At 42.1% G+C, this 20,064-nt stretch overlaps 1 protein-coding gene across 1 annotated transcript in view; it reads left to right on the top strand.

Moving 5' to 3' along the window:
• gabbr2 (gamma-aminobutyric acid (GABA) B receptor, 2) overlaps window positions 1-20,064 on the top strand; it is a 443,839-nt gene that overhangs the window by 195,888 nt on the left and 227,887 nt on the right. Inside the window, exon 3 of the mRNA XM_046361650.1 lies at window positions 16,309-16,479. Within this exon, the coding sequence (XP_046217606.1) occupies window positions 16,309-16,479 (171 nt within the window). The remainder of the gene's footprint in view (window positions 1-16,308; window positions 16,480-20,064) is intronic.

A 20,064-nucleotide genomic window follows, 5' to 3' on the forward strand; every position in this document is an offset into this window, starting at 1 on the left:
CCACTGCTACTGTTTGCAACTCCGCATGGGGACAAAGATCGTACTTTTTGGAGACCATGTCCTCTGGTCTGATGAATCAAAAATAGAACTGTTTGACCATAATGACCATCGTTATGATTGGAGGAAAAAGAGGGAGGCTTGCAAGCCGAAGAACACCATCACAACCATGAAGCACGGGGCTGGCATGTTGTGAGGGTGCTTTGCTGCAGGAAGGACTGGTGTACTTCACAAAATAGATGGCATCATGAGGGAGTAAAATTATGTGGATATATAAGCAACATCTCTCGACATCAGTCAGGAAGTTAAAGCTTGGTCTCGAATGGGTCTTACAAATGGACAATGACCCCAAGCATACTTCCAACATTGTGGAAAAATGGCTTTAAGACAACAATGTCAAGGTATTGGAGTGGCCATCACAAAGCCCTAACCTCAATCTTATAGAACATGTGTGGGCAGAACAGAAAAAGCATGTGCGAGCAAGGAGGCCTACAAACCTGACTCAGTTACACCAGCTCTGTCAGGATAAATGGGCCAAAATTCACCCAACTTATTGTGGGAAGCTTGTTGAAGGCTACCTAAAACTTTTTACCAAGTTAAACAATTTACAGGCAATGCCCCCAAATACTAATTGAGTGTATGTCAACTTCTGACCCACTGGGAATGTGATGAAAGAAATAACATCTGAAATAAATCATTCTCTCTGCTATTATTCTGACATTTCACATTCTTAAAATAAAGTGGTGATCCTAACTGACCTAAGACAGGACATTTTTACTAGAATTAAATGTCAGGAATTGTGAAAAACTGGGTTTAAATGTATTTGGCTAAGGTGTATGTAAACTTTTGACTTCAACTGTAAGTCGTCCTTGTTAATTTTGTATTGTGTTATTCTGTCTTTTCTCTTTTAACCTTGTGTGTTCATGGTTTAATATCATTCGCACACTTACAGCATATCAACAATAACAACAAGCCTTTCATAAGACAAGCACACAGCAGCTTAAAACAAAGTTACAGGAAAGCAACCTTAATACAACAGTCAGCTACTCTGGTAGTGTATATGTACAGTCCTTTTTTCCTCACTTACTCGTAAGTGTGCAAGATTGATTCAAAGTCTTTGAGCTGACCAGGACATGTGTCTCCTAACAGGGCGAGGAAACAAAGTAGCCAGTGGTGGTTGTAGTTCTGGGGCCTGACAAGCTTGCACAGCTAACTGGTCAGTCTGGGCAAGCTGCAGTGACAAGGGCATTCTTCCTGTATGACTACAGTTTGGGATAGGCAGCCAACAGATGCAGCTTGCATGCTAAAGATACCGATAGACCAACTAGAATGTTATCTCAGCCTGAATGACGCTGGGGATACTCCAGCAGTGGAATGGTTGGTTGTCTGGTTGTGAAGGAGAGTCTGGTAAACAGTGGTCACAAATAGACCTCCCCTTAGATCTTTCCAATGCCCAGTTGTGGAGTTTTTACTTCTAAATGATGAGGTGTCTTAAGAGCCCAATCCTGGAGGCGCAAGTTAAACCAAAATGGGGGAAAGTTGTAGCCCAGACTGGTTGAATTAGGGGAGGCAGGATAGCCTAGTGGGTAGAGCATTGAATTAGTAACTGAAAGGTTGCAAGTTCAAATCCCTGAGCTGACAAGGTACAAAACTGTTGTTCTGCCCCTGAACAAGGCAGTTAACCCATTGTTCATAGGCTGTCATTGAAAATAAGAATTTGTTCTTAACTGATTTGCCTAGTTAAATAAAGGTATTAAAAAAATGTGGTCAATGTATTTTCAACAGGTAATTTCATGTTTTCACCTACTTTTAACCTAAATCCAATAACATGGTGAAATGTTTTGTTGAGTTCATGTTCAATTCAAGTCAGTTGACAACTCAAACACATTTGAATCAAAACTAAATGTTGAACTGACATCTGTGCACAGTGGAAGAGCTAGTGAGAGGTTATCAGAAAACACGGTTGGATTCTCTTTCCTTTCATTGGAGCCTCCCATTGATCCTCAGATAATTGTGACTTGGAATGCTTGGTGTTGCCATTCTTGACTTGGAATTCTTGGTGTTGCCATTCTTGACTTGGAATGCTTGGTTTTGCGATGGAAAGCAGTCTGTTCTGTTGCCATTTTATTTATCCAGATAAAGGTGTTTGAGTGTAATTGTGGAAGGCATATTGGATTCCTAACATGGTTGAAGTACACAGAAATCTGAAAAATGTATTGTGTACATGTACAGTTGATTAAACCACCATTTAATGATATTGTGGCAGCCATATTGGATTTGGAGTCAAATCTAGGGGTGCCCCCTTAATTAGGGAATTGCAAGAGCAGGGGCTGAATATATAATCTTCACAGAGGAATCTTTGGTTGGAAAAAGAACAGTTTTCCGTGTCTGAGCCAATTTGCCTTAGAGCCTATTACAGTAGTCACAACATGTTACTGTATGTATTTATGTCAGGCAGGACCATATAGGACTGATAAGAGCAAATTCTACTTACAAAGTTGTCTATTGAACAGCTAGCAAGAAGTGATAAATATTAATAGTTGATATTTCTGCCTATTGTATCTGTATGTTTATAGGTATATTTTCCCAAAAGACTGTAAGATATCCTAATGCTGTTTGTTTGTGCATGTAGGGCAGACAATTTAATATTTATATTCCACATTTTAGCAATATCAGAGCTTGCAATGTGGGTTTAAATGAGGTCTGTGCACGGCCCTGCCTCCGATACTGCATGGTGTGTGTCTGACCTGTTATCCAATCAGGGTCTCATACTGCATGGTGTCTGAGGTGTCATCCAATAATGGTCTCACATACTTCATGGTGTCTGAGGTGTCATCCAATAATGGTCTCACATACTGCATGGTGTCCCAGGTATCAACTAATAATGGTCTCACATACTGCATGGTGTCCCAGGTATCATCCAATAATGGTCTCACATACTGCATGGTGTCTGAGGTGTCATCCAATAATGGTCTCACATACTGCATGGTGTCCCAGGTATCATCTAATAATGGTCTCACATACTGCATGGTGTCCCAGGTATCATCTAATAATGGTCTCACATACTGCATGGTGTCCCAGGTATCATCTAATAATGGTCTCACATACTGCATGGTGTCCCAGGTATCATCCAATAATGGTCTCACATACTGCATGGTGTCCCAGGTATCATCTAATAATGGTCTCACATACTGCATGGTGTCCCAGGTATCATCTAATAATGGTCTCACATACTGCATGGTGTCCCAGGTATCATCTAATAATGGTCTCACATACTGCATGGTGTCCCAGGTATCATCTAATAATGGTCTCACATACTGCATGGTGTCCCAGGTATCATCTAATAATGGTCTCACATACTGCATGGTGTCCCAGGTATCATCCAATAATGGTCTCACATACTGCATGGTGTCCCAGGTATCATCTAATAATGGTCTCACATACTGCATGGTGTCCCAGGTATCATCCAATAATGGTCTCACATACTGCATGGTGTCCCAGGTGTCATCTAATAATGGTCTCACATACTGCATGGTGTCCCAGGTATCATCCAATAATGGTCTCACATACTGCATGGTGTCCCAGGTATCATCTAATAATGGTCTCACATACTGCATGGTGTCCCAGGTATCATCTAATAATGGTCTCACATACTGCATGGTGTCCCAGGTGTCATCTAATAATGGTCTCACATACTGTATGGTGTCCCAGGTATCATCTAATAATGGTCTCACATACTGCATGGTGTCCCAGGTATCATCCAATAATGGTCTCACATACTGCATGGTGTCCCAGGTATCATCTAATAATGGTCTCACATACTGCATGGTGTCTGAGGTGTCATCCAATAATGGTCTCACATACTGCATGGTGTCCCAGGTATCATCTAATAATGGTCTCACATACTGCATGGTGTCCCAGGTATCATCTAATAATGGTCTCACATACTGCATGGTGTCCCAGGTATCATCTAATAATGGTCTCACATACTGCATGGTGTCCCAGGTATCATCTAATAATGGTCTCACATACTGCATGGTGTCCCAGGTATCATCTAATAATGGTCTCACATACTGCATGGTGTCCCAGGTATCATCTAATAATGGTCTCACATACTGCATGGTGTCCCAGGTGTCATCTAATAATGGTCTCACACATACATCTAATAATGGTCTCATACTGCATGTGTCCCAGGTATCATCCAATAATGGTCTCACATACTGCATGGTGTCCCAGGTATCATCTAATAATGGTCTCACATACTGCATGGTGTCCCAGGTATCATCCAATAATGGTCTCACATACTGCATGGTGTCCCAGGTATCATCTAATAATGGTCTCACATACTGCATGGAGTCCCAGGTGTCATCTAATAATGGTCTCACATACTGCATGGTGTCCCAGGTATCATCTAATATTTTTTTTTTTTTTTTATTTTGCCTTTATTTAACCAGGCAAGTCAGTTAAGAACATATTCTTATTTTCAATGACGGCCTGGGAACAGTCCCCTGCCTGTTCAGGGGCAGAACGACAGATTTGTACCTTGTCAGCTCGGGGGTTTGAACTCACAACCTTCCGGTTACTAGTCCAACACTCTAACCACTAGGCTACGCTGCCGCCCCAATAATGGTCTCACATACTGCATGGTGTCCCAGGTATCATCTAATAATGGTCTCACATACTGCATGGTGTCCCAGGTATCATCTAATAATGGTCTCACATACTGCATGGTGTCCCAGGTATCATCTAATAATGGTCTCACATATTGGATGGTGTCCCAGGTATCATCTAATAATGGTCTGTATTGGATGGTGTCACACTAGATGGTGCCATGTACAGCCTATCAGTAATATTTCAACTAACTATCTGTTAACCCTAACCCTAACCCTAATGCCTATACTAATGCCTATACCAAATTATTTATTCTATTCTACTGAGCCATTTACTTTATGTTCATATTATATTTTATTATTTCTTATTATTGTTGCATTGTCAAGAAGGAACCTGCAAGTAAGCATTTCATTGGACAGTGTATACCATGCGTTTCCCGTACATATGTCTAATACAACTTGAAACTTGAAACCTTGACCCTTATCCTAACCCTGAACTTAACCCTTACCATGACCCTTATCCTAACCCTGAACTTAACCCTTACCCTGACCCTTATTCTAAACCTACCCCTAACTGTAACCTTAGCAAGCAGTTGCTTATCAACAGATAGTTTGTTGATAGTATGACTAATCATGTCCAATCGATATCCCATAAAGCATTGCAGATTCATGCTTCCCATGTCTGGCCAATAGGAATGTTACATTTTACATTTAGATCCAGTAAAATGATGACATGTGGTTATTCACATTTTGAATAGAGTGATGTTTGAAGAGGATTCTATCATCTTGAGTGTTTAACCGTGTTTTAAATCATTTGTGTCCATCTGTGTTATTGATTATGTGGTTCTACCAAATTTATGGAGTAATCAATATTTGATCCAGGGTTTTGATCAGTGTTTGGAGGTAAGCAACTTGTGTTGAAGTACCAAGTATTGAAGAAATAGTATATTTACCTAACTGGACACAACCACAAAATATTAAAGGCTGTGTGTGCACTTGCGCAAGAACACACACACACACACACACACACACACACACACACACACACACACACACACACACACACACACACACACACACACACACACACACACACACACACACACACACACACACACACACACACACACACACACACACACACACACACACACACACACACACACACACACTGAACTGTATAATACCATGATTGCGTGACTATTTATCTTTGGACTCCACATGTCATGCCTCATTAACAGTAGAACTGCCATAGGTCAAAGGCCACTGACATGCTTCTTCACTGACTTTTCCTAAATATGTATATTTTACATTGCTCAGTAGTTTTTTAAACAGCTATTACTAACTTAAGGGGCCAAGACAAAAGGGCGTTGGTACCCAGGCTCTAATGCGTCTCTCTCCCCACTGAATGAATGTCGTCAATGGATGAATGGGCGAAAGTAACCAGATAGAAACTGATAATGATCTGAATGATGAGGATGAGGAGGAGGGTGAAGCGAATGATTGAATTTAGAACAATAGTATAATGATGATGAAGAATTGTGGGCGGTCTAATTATTTTTATTATGAAAGCCTGTAAATGGATATATAATTTCCCCTCAGAGAGTCATATCAGACACTGAGTATAACATACAACGTGTGTAGTTCACAATGGCAAGCTGGACCAAACGAATGCAGAATTTAGATGAGCTGGAGTTGGATAGAGGATCGGATATTGAGCTTGAAATCGACACGTTGAGACGTCGCTGATGAAGAGTCTTTGTCTGAGTCGAGCGTCCGTCTCCGGTGTCTGAGCCTCGATGCGGAAATACCAGAACAGGGCCAACTGAGATGGTGATCCCAACTGCTACGGTGAGACAGGAGTCTGGCAAAGAAGACTAGCCTGCTTGGAACAGTGAACGTACAAAGTAAAGAGCTGCCGCCCCCTGCACAACACTCTGCCATATACACATAGCCTTTCCATTCACCAAATATGATCTCCTTTTATTACATTGTACTTCGTTAATATTATTGTTATTATTCTAAATCATTTGAACCTTTTCTGTTCAATTTTATTTTCTGCAATAGTTTGGTGTGGATGTCCAGATGACAAGACTGTACTCCGTAAAAGGAGGTACTCTCCGCTGGCCTCTTGTGGTGTTCGACAACGTGCTTGACATGGCTGTTATCAACGTGCACTTCTTGTACAAGCACTGCCTTGACAAGACAGTCAGCAGGAGAGATTTCATCATGGATCTGGCATGTGAGCTTCGTGAGATGAACACATGAACGCCAAGAAACAAGCTACTGCTGCCAAGCATGCAGCTAATTAGACAGCCAAGGAGACAGCCAAGGCGGCAGCGCGTCCTGCTCTTCCTCTCCCCTATGAACTGTGATGACACAAGCAATCAACATAGACAATCACCCACAAACAAACAGTGAAACCCAGGCTACCTAAGTATGATTCTCAATCAGAGACAACCAATGACACCTGCCTCTGATTGAGAACCATACTAGGCCGAAACATAGAAATCCCCAAATCATAGAAAAACAAACATAGACTGCCCACCCCAACTCACGCCCTGACCATACTAAATAAATACAAAACAAAGGAAATAAAGATCAGAACATGACAATCGGCCTACGTTTTACACTAGGACTTTGTAGAATTATACAAAACATATCCTTGACTCTATTTAAACAAATAACTATTATTTTTATATCTTATATATTTCCACAAATATTTCTATATGCAACTCATCCTTTCATGCACATTTATCAAGTGTTGGTGCTTATGTTTGTGCACCTTGCGGGTTGATATGCATCTGATGCATGTGCTAAATGGGACTCCCTGCAAATTTGTCAAAGTTGTTTAGCGTGTACTTATAGGCTGAAAGGCCAGGCAGCTCTAGTGTTAAGCCCACATAAATACCCTGTAAAGAAGGAACACACACACAGTTCTGTAACAGGAGCAGTCTCTCGCAGATCGTAGCAGTCTCTCGCAGATCACGCCTCTCAGCATTGATCCATGGTAGCTACAGGCTCCCGTATCTGTAAATGCCTTCCCTTTTAACTGCATGTGTTGGCAAAGGTCGCCTTTAATTCATGCGGGATCAATTTAGCCAGGTCCTTTTTACAGGTTGCAAACTATTCTTCTCTAATGTAAACGTAAATATGATCTACGATTATGCAGTAACCCCGCAGAGACAGGTTATGCATATGCCTTATCTAGTTGTTTCTATGGACATTACACAGATCTTAGCATTAATGTCAGATAGAATAATAGCCGTTACTCACCTTATACAAGGCTATTAGCTCTCTACCTCTTCAAATAGACACTTGACTTGGTAAGATCATTGTTAGTCAAATACTGTCCCTATACCATATCACAGAGACAGCTCCTATACCTGATCACAGAGACAGCTCCTATACCTTATCACAGAGACAGCTCCTATACCTGATCACAGAGACAGTTCCTTCACCTGATCACAGAGACAGCTCCTATACCTGATCACAGAGACAGCTCCTATACCTGATCACAGAGACAGCTCCTATACCTGATCACAAAGACAGCTCATATACCTGATCACAGAGACAGCTCCTATACCTGATCACAGAGACAGTTCCTTCACCTGATCACAGAGACAGCTCCTATACCTGATCACAGAGACAGCCCCTATACCTGATCACAGAGACAGCTCCTATACCTGATCACAGAGACAGCTCCTATACCTGATCACAAAGACAGCTCCTATACCTGATCACAGAGACAGCTCCTATACCTGATCACAGAGACAGCTCCTATACCTGATCACAGAGACAGCTCCTATACCTGATCACAGAGACAGATCCTATACCTGATCACAGAGACAGCTCCTATACCTGATCACAAAGACAGCTCCTATACCTGATCACAGAGACAGCCCCTATACCTGATCACAGAGACAGCTCCTATACCTGATCACAGAGACAGCTCCTATACCTGATCACAAAGACAGCTCCTATACCTGATCACAGAGACAGCTCCTATACCTGATCACAGAGACAGCTCCTATACCTGATCACAAAGACAGCTCCTATACCTGATCACAGAGACAGCTCCTATACCTGATCACAGAGACAGCTCCTATACCTGATCACAAACACAGCTCCTATACCTGATCACAAAGACAGCTCCTATACCTGATCACAGAGACAGCTCCTATACCTGATCACAGAGACAGCTCCTATACCTGATCACAAAGACAGCTCCTATACCTGATCACAGAGACAGTTCCTTCACCTGATCACAGAGACAGCTCCTATACCTGATCACAGAGACAGCTCCTATACCTGATCACAGAGACAGCTCCTATACCTGATCACAGAGACAGCTCCTATACCTGATCACAGAGACAGCTCCTATACCTGATCACAGGGACAGCTCCTATACCTGATCACAGAGACAGCTCCTATACCTGATCACAGAGACAGCTCCTATACCTGATCACAGAGACAGCTCCTATACCTGATCACAGAGACAGCTCCTATACCTGATCACAGAGACAGCTCCTATACCTGATCACAAAGACAGCTCCTATACCTGATCACAGAGACAGCTCCTATACCTGATCAGTCAAGTGTCAAATAATCTGATACGGCAGACCTCATTCAGTGAGAAGGCATGCTCTGAGAATGAGAATGGACCATTTATCGATCTCTCTCTTTCTCTCTATCTATGTTCTCTTTCTCTCTATCTATGTTCTCTTTCTCTCTATCTATGCTCTCTTTCTCTCTATCTATGCTCTCTTTCTCTCTCTCTATGCTCTCTTTCTCTCTATCTATGCTCTCTTTCTCTCTTTTTCTATATGCAGTATCAACCTATCTCTAAAAATGATTTCATTATTTTCTATTTATCTTCTTCTCTGTCATTCTCTTATATCTACATCACTTGATTTCAACTGTTGAATAATTCTAAATGGAAAACAGACGGAAAGCAAAACAGGCTTTATATTCTCTCAAACTACAAAGATGGATAACATTGTATTTATAATCACATCTCAATAGATGTCCCCAGCAATCGTATCACTAAGTAATTCACACAGATATTCTCAAATACATAATTCTGTAATACTACCATGGTTCTAATAATCCCCAGACTTAGAGTGTTTCAAATGGCACCCTATTCCCTATGGGCCCTGGTCAAAAGTAGTGTACTATATAAGTAATAGGATGCCATTTGGGACATAGGCTCATTACCAAAGCCCCAGTGACCTTGCAGTGGGGGGGTGGAGTCTCAGACAGAGGCCCAATCTCTACAGTTTTAATTAACATTGGCACTGGGAGCCTAATGGAAAGGAGAGTAGAGACACAGGTTGTCCATGTAGCTCTGTCTATGTTCCTACTGAGCTGTGTGTGTGTGTGTATGTGTGTGTGTGGGGGGGGGGGGGGGTTAAAGGTTAAAGGGGATCACTAGGAGTTGATGGAAAGGGGAATGTAAATGTAAATCTTGTGAGTGTGTGTGCACCAAAGAGGCCCATTACATTTTAATAGACCTTTTTAAATCTTGTTATGTAAGACAGCACTCTCAGATATGTGATATCATAGCACTATTTTAAGTCTTCCATATGAATAAAACACTCTACTGTATTTAGTCAAAGACTGACCCATTTCGTCAGCTGTGTTTGAGATAATTTCACATGATGACTTTCTCACCAAACCGTCTGCACCATTGGCAGCTTGGGGGGATCAGATTGATTTGGAGACAGAAAGGCAACCTTGACTTGTTACCTCAAATCCAACAATAGATTTTCTCAGCTAGTGACCCATAATAACCACTTTGTCACTTGACCCTAAATCTAAACAGGATCATTTACCTGGGGTCCTAGAGTCACACCTCTGTGCAAAACCAATGTGAAAAATAACAATAACCGGCAATTCCCTTCAAAAATCGAACTGCTGGGTTGATATGGGCTTTCAGGGTGAAACTTAATTCAACCCAAAGCCATAGAACTATGAACTTAATGTCTTTGTTAACTGCATTTATTTTCTACTAGTTGGTAGAGTAGTAGTAGTACTGTAGTAGAAGTAGTAGTAGTAGTTGCAGTAGTAGTAGTAGTACAGTTGAAGTCGGAAGTTTACATACACTTAGGTTGGAGTCATTAAAACTCGTTTTTCAACCACGCCACAAATTTCTTGTTAACAAAAGATCGTTTTGGCGGTTAGGACATCTACTTTGTGCATGACACAAGTCATTTTTCCAACAATTGTTTGCAGACAGATTATTTCACTTATAATTCACTGTATCACAATTCCAGTGGGTCAGAAGTTTACTAACACTAAGTTGACTGTGCCTTGGAAAATTCCAGAAAATGATGTCAAGGCTTTAGAAGCTTCTGATAGGCTAATTGACATTATTTGAGTTAATTGGAGGTGTACCTGTAGATGTATTTCAAGGCCTACCTTCAAATTCAGTGCCTCTTTGCTTAACATCATGGGAAAATCAAAATAAAGTCTGGTTCATCCTTGGCAGCAATTTCCAAACACCTGAAGGTACCACGTTCATCTGTACAAACAATAGTACGCAAGTATAAACACCATGGGACCACGCAGCTGTCATACCGCTCAGGAAGGAGATGCGTGATGTCTCCTAGAGATGAACTTACTTTGGTGCGAAAAGTGCAAATCAATTCCAGAACAACAGCAAAGGACCTTGTGAAGATGCTGGAGGAAACAGGTACAACAGTATCTATATCCACAGTAAACGAGTCCTATATCAACATAACCTGAAAGGCCACTCAGCAAGGAAGAAGCCACTGCTCCAAAACCACCATCAAAAAGCCAGACTACGGTTTGCAACTGCACATGGGGACAAAGATCATATTTTTTTGGAGAAATGTCCTCTGGTCTGATGAAACAAAAATGGAACTGTTTGGCCTAGTGGTAGCCTAGTGGTTAGAGCGTTGGACTAGTAACCGGAAGGTTGCAAGTTCAAACCCCCAAGCTGACAAGGTACAAATCTGTCGTTCTGCCCCTGAACAGGCAGTTAACCCACTGTTCCTAGGCCGTCATTAAAAATAAGAATTTTTCTTAACTGACTTGTCTGGTAAAATAAAAAAATAAAAAATAATGACCATCGTTATGTTTGAAGGAAAAAGGGGGATGCTTGCAAGCCGAAGAACACCATCCCAAACATGAAGCACGGGGGTGGCAGCATCATGTTGTGGGGGTGCTTTGCTGCAGGAGGGAGTGGTACACTTCACAAAATAGATGCCATCATGAGGGAGTAAAATTATGTGGATATATTGAAGCAACATCTCAAGACATCAGTCACGAAGCTTGCTCGCAAATGGATCTTCCAAATGGAGAAAAATGGCTTAAGGTCAACAATGTCAAGGTATTAGAGTGACCGTCACAAAGCCCTGACCTCAATCCTATAGAACATGTGTGGGCAGAACTGAAAAGGCGTGTGCGAGCAAGGAGGCCTACAAACCTGACTCAGTTACACCAGCTCTGTCAGGATGAATGGGACAAAATTCACCCAACTTATTGTGGGAAGCTTGTGGAAGGATACCCAAAATATTTGACCCAAGTTTTACATGATTTATGTGTATTTAAGTGTATGTAAACTTCTGACCCACTGTGAATGTGATGAAAGAAATAAAAGCTGAAAGAAATGAAATAAATTATTCTCTACTATTATTCTGAAAAAGTGGTGATCCTAACTGACCTAAGACAGGGAATTTTTATGTGGATTAAATGTCAAATTGGAATTGTGAAAAATATCAGGAATTGTGAACAACAGAGTTTAAATGTATTTGGCTAAGGTGTATGTAAACTTCTGACTTCAACTGTATTTGTATTAGCGGTAGTAGTTGTAATAGTAGATGTAGTAGTAGTAGTAGTAGCAGCAGCAGCAGCATTACTAGTACTAGTAGTAGTAGCAGCAGCAGCAGAAGTAGTAGTAGTAGTAGTAGCAGCATAGTAGTAGTAGTAGCAGCGTAGCAGCACCAGCAGCAGTAGTAATAGTAGTAGTAGTAACATCAGAAGCAGTAGTAGCAGTAGTAATAGTTGTAGTACTTGTCTTAGTTGTAGTCGTATTAGCAGTGGTAGTAGTAGTAATAGTGGTAGTAGTAGTAGTAGTTATAGTTTTCGTCATTGTTGTTGTAGTAGTACTAGTAGTAATCATAGTAGTAGTAGTAGTGGTAGTAGTAGTTGTATTAGCAGTAATATTTGTCATAGTAGTAGTAGTAGTAGTAGTAGTAGCAGCAGCAGCCTCAGTGGCAGTAGTAGTTGCAGCAACAATAGTAGTAGTACTATTAGTAGTAGTAATAGTAGTAAATAAAATAAATAAATAAAAAGTAGTAGAATTATTATTAGTAGTAGTGGCTGTAGTAGTGGTAGTGGTAGTGGTAGTGCTAGCAGAAGTGGTTGTTGTAGTAGTAGAAGTTGTAATAGTAATAGGTGTTTTACAACAGTCATTCTGTGATCATACTATGTTATCCCTATATGTGGGTTCCAATCAAGCGCTTATAGTTTTGTATCTGATTTTCCTGTAGTTTACCCAAGGTATATATTTTCCACAGCAACTCTCCTGACTCCCCTTCCCCTTTTCTCCCCAGGCTGTCACAGGAGGCTTCAACCCAATCAATGTGTTTGGGCAATCACTGGTTCTCATTGCAGACCCATGGGAGCTTCTCCCGGTGTGGGTGTAGAAAACAGCCGTAGCTAAACGGAAATGAAAACTACAGCGGAAAGACCCAGTACAGCCCTTTTAAGACTGGTCCGAAGGATGAGACCAAGGCGCAGCATTCTTTGAGTTTAGAAAAACCTAACCAATAAAGAATACAACGACCGAACAGACTCGTTGTGCCAACTACCTGCACACAACCGAAAGAACAAGATCCCACACTGGAGGAGGGGGGGGGGAAAGCTACCGAGGTATGATTCCCAATCAGAGACAACGATAGACAGCTGTCCCTGATTGAGAACCACACCTGGCCAAACACAAAGAAAAGAAAACATAGAAACATGAACATAGAATGCCCACCCTAGTCACACCCTGGCCTAACCTAAATAGAGAATAAACACCTCTATGGCCAGGGCGTGACACACTGGTACGGAAATAAAGGGTCGTCTCTCTCCTTAATTGACGCTCGTAATCCGTGTGTTGTTCCAGGGTCCTCAACTGATGGTTTGGGAAACAACAGGGCACCCACATTAAATGGGTTCTAGAGAGGGGATAATACTGAGGCATGATGGACCGGTGGAGGTTTGCTGAATGTTGTTGGTAAATGTTTGACTGACATCGGTTCAATATATGGATTCTATCGATCTCCAGTTATGAGGTTTACATTAAGGAATACATGGTGAAATGTATTCTCGGTGCAGAGAACATAATCAACATGAAAGCTATATTCATCAGATGCATTAACCACATTCCCTCCAAAATTATATATGACATAAATATGAGTTGAGAGAATACAAGAATACGTGTTTGAAAATAGTAAAAATGCTATTCTTGACTGGCTTTTGAAGATCACGGTAAAGCACCCCAGAGTGGAGGTGCTATGACTAGCTTCTCTAATCTTAAACCTGCTTCCAAGAAATGTGCACGCAATCACACACACACCCCTAGCCTCAATCAGAATGATAATTATCCCCCTTTTGATCGCTATCATGAATCAGTGTGTCTGCTTAATTTCTCTCTGCTCGGTAATTAACCCTGCGTTGATTCATATCAGTCATTCATTTAATGAGAGATGGGACACATTGAAATTGGAGTGCAACAAGTTGTCTTCTCTCAGCTAGCTAAACATGCTAATGGAACAGAGGCAAACATGCTAACGAAACAGAGGCAACCATTCCGGATTTGGCAGGATTAGGCTAAATTTCTGCGATATGATTGTTAACACTTTACTGTCACCCCTCATATATATGGCTTCATAAAGCCTTTAAAACAACTACACAATATTCTTTGTCAAACTGTAAGGTGAACCTTTCCAAATTCTAGTTTTAACTTTGACGTGATGTCTTTGTCAAGAGCACGCTACTTTTTCAGTATACGTGAGACACTGCGGTGGTAGCTTTGTCATTCTCTTCTTGTGTTCACTGGCTGTCATTTAGTAGTGTGTGTGTGAGAGAGAGAGAGAAAGAGAGAGAGAGACAGACATACAATTGTTTCTCTCCCTCCCCTCTCCCTCCCACTAGCAGAGCCAGAGAATCTTCCACTTCCACAGTAGTGTAGGAACATATACTGTGGAAGACACTGTAGGCCTACTGTTGGTCAAAGGGAGAGAACACGTTGATGTGTGAAAATGTTGTACATTCTATAGCAGTAAATGTCTCCATGTTCACTCAATTATTTGATTTTCAACCTGTACCTGGAAATACATGACTTCAGAATATTTCTCCACAGACGAAAGTAGCCTAGTGTGTTGTATTCAGAGCTAGTGCTTGCTACATAAAATGCAGACCTTGCTGTTTGAAATCTTGAAAGCAGTAATTTCCTGAAAAAGGTATCTCTTTTAAAGTTCAGCAATTTTGGGGGGAAGCTGAATTAATTTAAACCTGCTTATGGTGCAGTATTTGAACTGAATATGCAAGGTGTATTTAAAAATGACCCAGCAAATTTGTGGGCCATGAAAATGAATGGAAATGGAACCAAACAGAACCCATGTAAACGATTGTTAGAGAGGAATACTTTTAACTTTACCTTCATCTCAGAATCTTTCATGAATACACAAACAAACAAACAAACAAACACAAACACAAACACACACGTGTGTCAGTCAGTCAGTTAATGTCGTCCATCCCAGCTGTCACTCCCACCAAACAATTACAGTTCCTGTTACTGTGGGCACTCTGAAGGTGTGAGCTTCCCTGATGTTTCCACAGACGTGTGAGAGTGTTAATTTGTTCAGACTAGATGGACTCCCAGACTAGATAGAGAGTGTGTGTGTGTCTGTCCTCCCGGCATGTGTGTATGTACCTGGCGTGCGTGCATGCATCCGTGTGTGCGACTGACACACTGAGACTGCCCTAGTTGCCATGGCTTAATCCCTCAGATGGCGATCGAAGGCCTATGTCTAAAGCTCAGATCTCAGATGGCTATTTAAGGCCTCTGCCTTAAGCTCAAATCTCAGATGGTGATTTAAGGCCTCTGTCTAAAGCTCAGATCTCAGATAGCGATGGAAGGCGTCTGTCTAAAGCTCAGATCTCAGATAGCGGTGGAAGGCCTCTGTCTAAAGCTCAGATCTCAGACGGTGATTTAAGGCCTGTCTAAAGCTCAGATCTCAGATAGCGATGGAAGGCCTCTGTCTAAAGCTCAGATCTCAGATTGTGATTTAAGGCCTCTGTCTAAAGCTCAGATTTCAGATAGCGATGGAAGGCCTCTGTCTAAAGCTCAGATCTCAGATTGTGATTTAAGGCCTCTGTTTAAAGATCAGATCTCAGATAGCGATGGAAGGCCTCTGTCTAAAGCTCAGATCTCAGATTGTGATTTAAGGCCTCTGTCTAAAGCTCAGATCTCAGATAGCGATGGAAGGCCTCTGTCTAAAGCTCAGATCTCAGATTGTGATTTAAGGCCTCTATTTAAAGCTCAGATCTCAGATAGCGATTTAAGGCCTCTGTCTAAAGCTCAGATCTCTGGGCTTGAACTCCTACTTTCGGAACACCAGGATCAGTCTGAATGTAGCCAACGTTTATTGGTCAGAAATGTACTATCCTGTCCTTTTCTTTCCAGCTCTCCTTTGCGGCAACAACCCCTGTTCTGGCCGACAAGAAGAAGTACCCCAACTTCTTCCGGACGGTTCCGTCGGACAACGCAGTGAACCCAGCCGTGGTCAAGTTCCTCAACTTCTACAACTGGAGCCGTGTTGGGACCCTCACACAGGATGTCCAGAGGTTCTCAGAGGTGAGGCACGAATATACTATGACTATATTATGATTGATTGAGTAATTGATTAATTGATATTAAGATTTTCTTTGAGATAATGATACATTATATTGTGGAGATATCATGATACAATGATATATTGTGGAGATATCGTGATATTATGATATACACTACATGACCATGGGTATGTGGACACCTGCTCGTGGAACATCACATTCCAAAATTATGGGCATTAATATGGAGTTGGTCCCCCCTTTGCTGCTACAACAGCCGCCACTCTTCTGGGAAGGCTTTCCACTAGATGTTGGAACATTGCTGCGGGGAATTACATCTATTTAACCACAAGAGCCTTAGGGAGCTCCGGCACTGATGTTGGGCGATTATGCCTGGCTCGTAGTTGACGTTCCAATTCATCACAAAGGTGTTCGATGGGGTTGAGGTCAGGGCTCTGTGCAAGCCAGTCAAGTTCTTCCACACTCATCTCAATAAACCATTTCTATATGGACCTCACTTTGTGCACAGGGGCATTGTCATGCTGAAACAGGAAAGAGGCTTCCCAAAACTGTTGCCACAAAGTTGGAAGCACAGAATTGTCAATATTTTTTTATTTTTTATTTCACCTTTATTTAACAAGGTAAACTAGTTGAGAACAAGTTCTCATTTACAACTGTGAATGAAAGCGTACAGTCAATAACACAATAGAAAAAAAAGTCTATATACACTGTGTGCAAATGGCGTGAGGAGGTAAGGCACTAAATAGGCCATAGTAGCGAAGTAATTACCATTTAGCAAATTAACACTGTGATAGATGAGGAGATGATGATGTGCAAGTAGAAATACTGGTGTGCAAAAGAGCAAAAAAGTAAATAAAAACAATATGGGTATGAAGTAGGTAGATTGGGTGTGCTATTTACAGATGGGCTATGTACAGCTGCAGCGATCGGTTAGCTTCTCAGATAGCTGATGTTTAAAGCTAGTGAGGGAAATCTAAGTCTCCAGCTTCAGCGATTTTTGCAATTCGTTCCAGTCATTGGCAGCAGAGAATTGGAAGGAAAGGCGGCCAAAGAGGTGTTGGCTTTGGGGATGACCAGTGAGATATACCTGCTGGAGCGCGTGCTACGGGTGGGTGTTGTTATTGTGACCAGTGAACTGAGATAAGGCGGAGATTTACCTAGCATAGACGTATAGATAACCTGAAGCCAGTGGGTCTGGCGATGAATATGTAGCTAGGGCCAGCCGACTAGAGCATACAGGTCGCAGTGGTGGGTGGTATAAGGGGTTTTGGTGACAAAACGGATGGCACTGTGATAGACTGCATCCAGTTTTATGAGTAGAGTATTGGAAGCTATTTTGGAAATGACATCGCCGAAGTCGAGGATTGATAGGGTAGTCAGTTTTACGAGGGTATGTTTGACGGTGTGAGTGAAAGAGGCTTTGTTGCGAAACAGGAAGCCGATTCTAGATTTAATTTTGGATTGGAGATGTTTAATATGAGTCTGGAAGGAGAGTTTACAGTCTAGCCAGACACCTAGGTATTTGAAGTTGTCCACATATTCTAAGTCAGAACCGTCCAGAGTAGTGATGCTAGTCGGGCGGGCGGGTGCGGGCAGCGAACGGTTGAAAAGCATGCATTTGGTTTTACTAGTGTTTAAGAGCAGTTGGAGGCCACGGAAGGAGTGTTATATGCCATTCAAGCTCGTTTGGAGGTTAGTTAACACAGTGTCCAAAGAAGGGCCAGATGTATACAGAATGGTTTCGTCTGCATAGAGGTGGATCAGGGAATCACCAACAGCAATAGCGACATCGTTGATATATACAGAGAAAAGAGTCGGCCCGAGAATTGAACCCTGTGGTACCCCCATAGAGACTGCCATAGGTCTGGACAACAGGCCCTCCGATTTGACACACTGAACCCTATCTGAGAAGTAGTTGATGAACCAGGCGAGGCAGTCATTTGAGAAACCAAGGCTGTTGAGTCAGCCGATATGAATACGGTGATTGACAGAGTTGAAAGCCTTGGCCTGGTCGATGAAATCGGCTGCAAAGTATAGTTTTTTTAAATCGATGGCGGTTATGATATCGTTTAGTACCTTGAACGTGGCTAAGGTTCACTCTTGACCAGCTCGGAAACCGGATTGCACAGTGGAGAAGGTACGGTGGGATTTGAAATGGTCAGTGATCTGTTTATTAACTTGGCTTTCGAAGACTTTAGAAAGGCAGGGCAGGATGGATATAGGTCTTTAAAAGTTTGGGTCTAGAGTGTCACCCCCTTTCCAATCTTTAGGGATCTCAGGCAATACGAAAGAGAATAGACTGATAATAGGGGTTGCAATAATGCTGGTGGATAATTTTAGAAAGAGAGGGTCCAGATTTTCTAGCCCAGGTGATTTGTACGGGTCCAGGTTTTGCAGCTCTTTCAGAACATCTGCTATCTGGATTTGGATGAAGGATAAGCTGGGGAGGTTTGGGCAAGTAGCTGCAGGGGGTGCGGAGCTTTTGATCGGGGTAGGGGTAGCCAAGTGGAAAGCATGGCCAGCCGTAGAGAAATGCTTATTGAAATTCTCTATTATTGTGGATTTATTGGTGGTGACTGTGTTACCTAGCCTCAGTGCAGTGGCAGCTGGGAGGAGGTGCTCTTATTCTCCATGGACTTTACAGTGTCCCAAAACATTTTGGAGTTAGAGCTACAGGATGAAAAAGCTAGCCTTTGCTTTCCTGACTGACTGCTTATATTGCTTCCCTGAAAAGTTCAATATCGCAGGGACTATTCGATGCTAGTGCAGTCCGCCACAGGATGTTTTTGTGCTGGTCGAGGGCATTCAGGTCTAGAGTGAACCAAGGGCTATATCTGTTCTTAGTTCTACATTTTTGAAAGAACAACCAGGCATCCTTGACTGACGGGATGAGATCAATATACCTTCTAGGATACCTGGGCCAATTGGATTAGAAAGGCCTGCTTGCAGAAGTATTTTAGGGAGCGTTTGAAAGTGATTAGGGGTGGTCGTTCGACCGCGGACCCATAGCAGATGCAGGCAATGAGGCAGTGATTGCTTAGATCCTGATTGAAAACAGCAGAGGTGTATTTGGAGGGCAAGTTGGTCAGGATGACGTCTATGAGGGTACCCATGTTTATGGATTTAGGGTTGTACCTGGTGGTTCCTTGATAATTTGTGTGAGATGGAGGGCATCTAGTTTAGAATGCAGGACTGCCGGGGTGTTCATATCCCAGTTTGGTCACCTAACAGAACTAACTCTGAAGATAGATGGTGGGCAATCAATTCAAATGTGGTGTCCAGGGCACAGCTGGGAGCTGAGGGGGGTCTATAACAGGCGGCAACATTGAGAGACATATTTCTGGAGAGATTCATTGTAAAAATTAGAAGCTCGAACTGTTTGGGTATGGACCTGGAAAGTTTGGCAGAACTTTGCAGGCTATCTCTGGAGTAGATTGCAACTCCTCCCCTTTTGGCAGTTCTATCTTGACGGAAAATGTTGTAGTTTGCTCCTAAAGCAGGGAGTAAAACAAACTTAGGGAGGAGGCTTCTGATGTTAACATGCATGAAACCAAGGCTTTTACGGTTACAGAAGTCAACAAATGAGAGT

The sequence above is a fragment of the Oncorhynchus gorbuscha genome, linkage group LG09 (assembly GCF_021184085.1).
Source record: "Oncorhynchus gorbuscha isolate QuinsamMale2020 ecotype Even-year linkage group LG09, OgorEven_v1.0, whole genome shotgun sequence".
NCBI classification, from domain to species: Eukaryota; Metazoa; Chordata; class Actinopteri; order Salmoniformes; family Salmonidae; genus Oncorhynchus; species Oncorhynchus gorbuscha.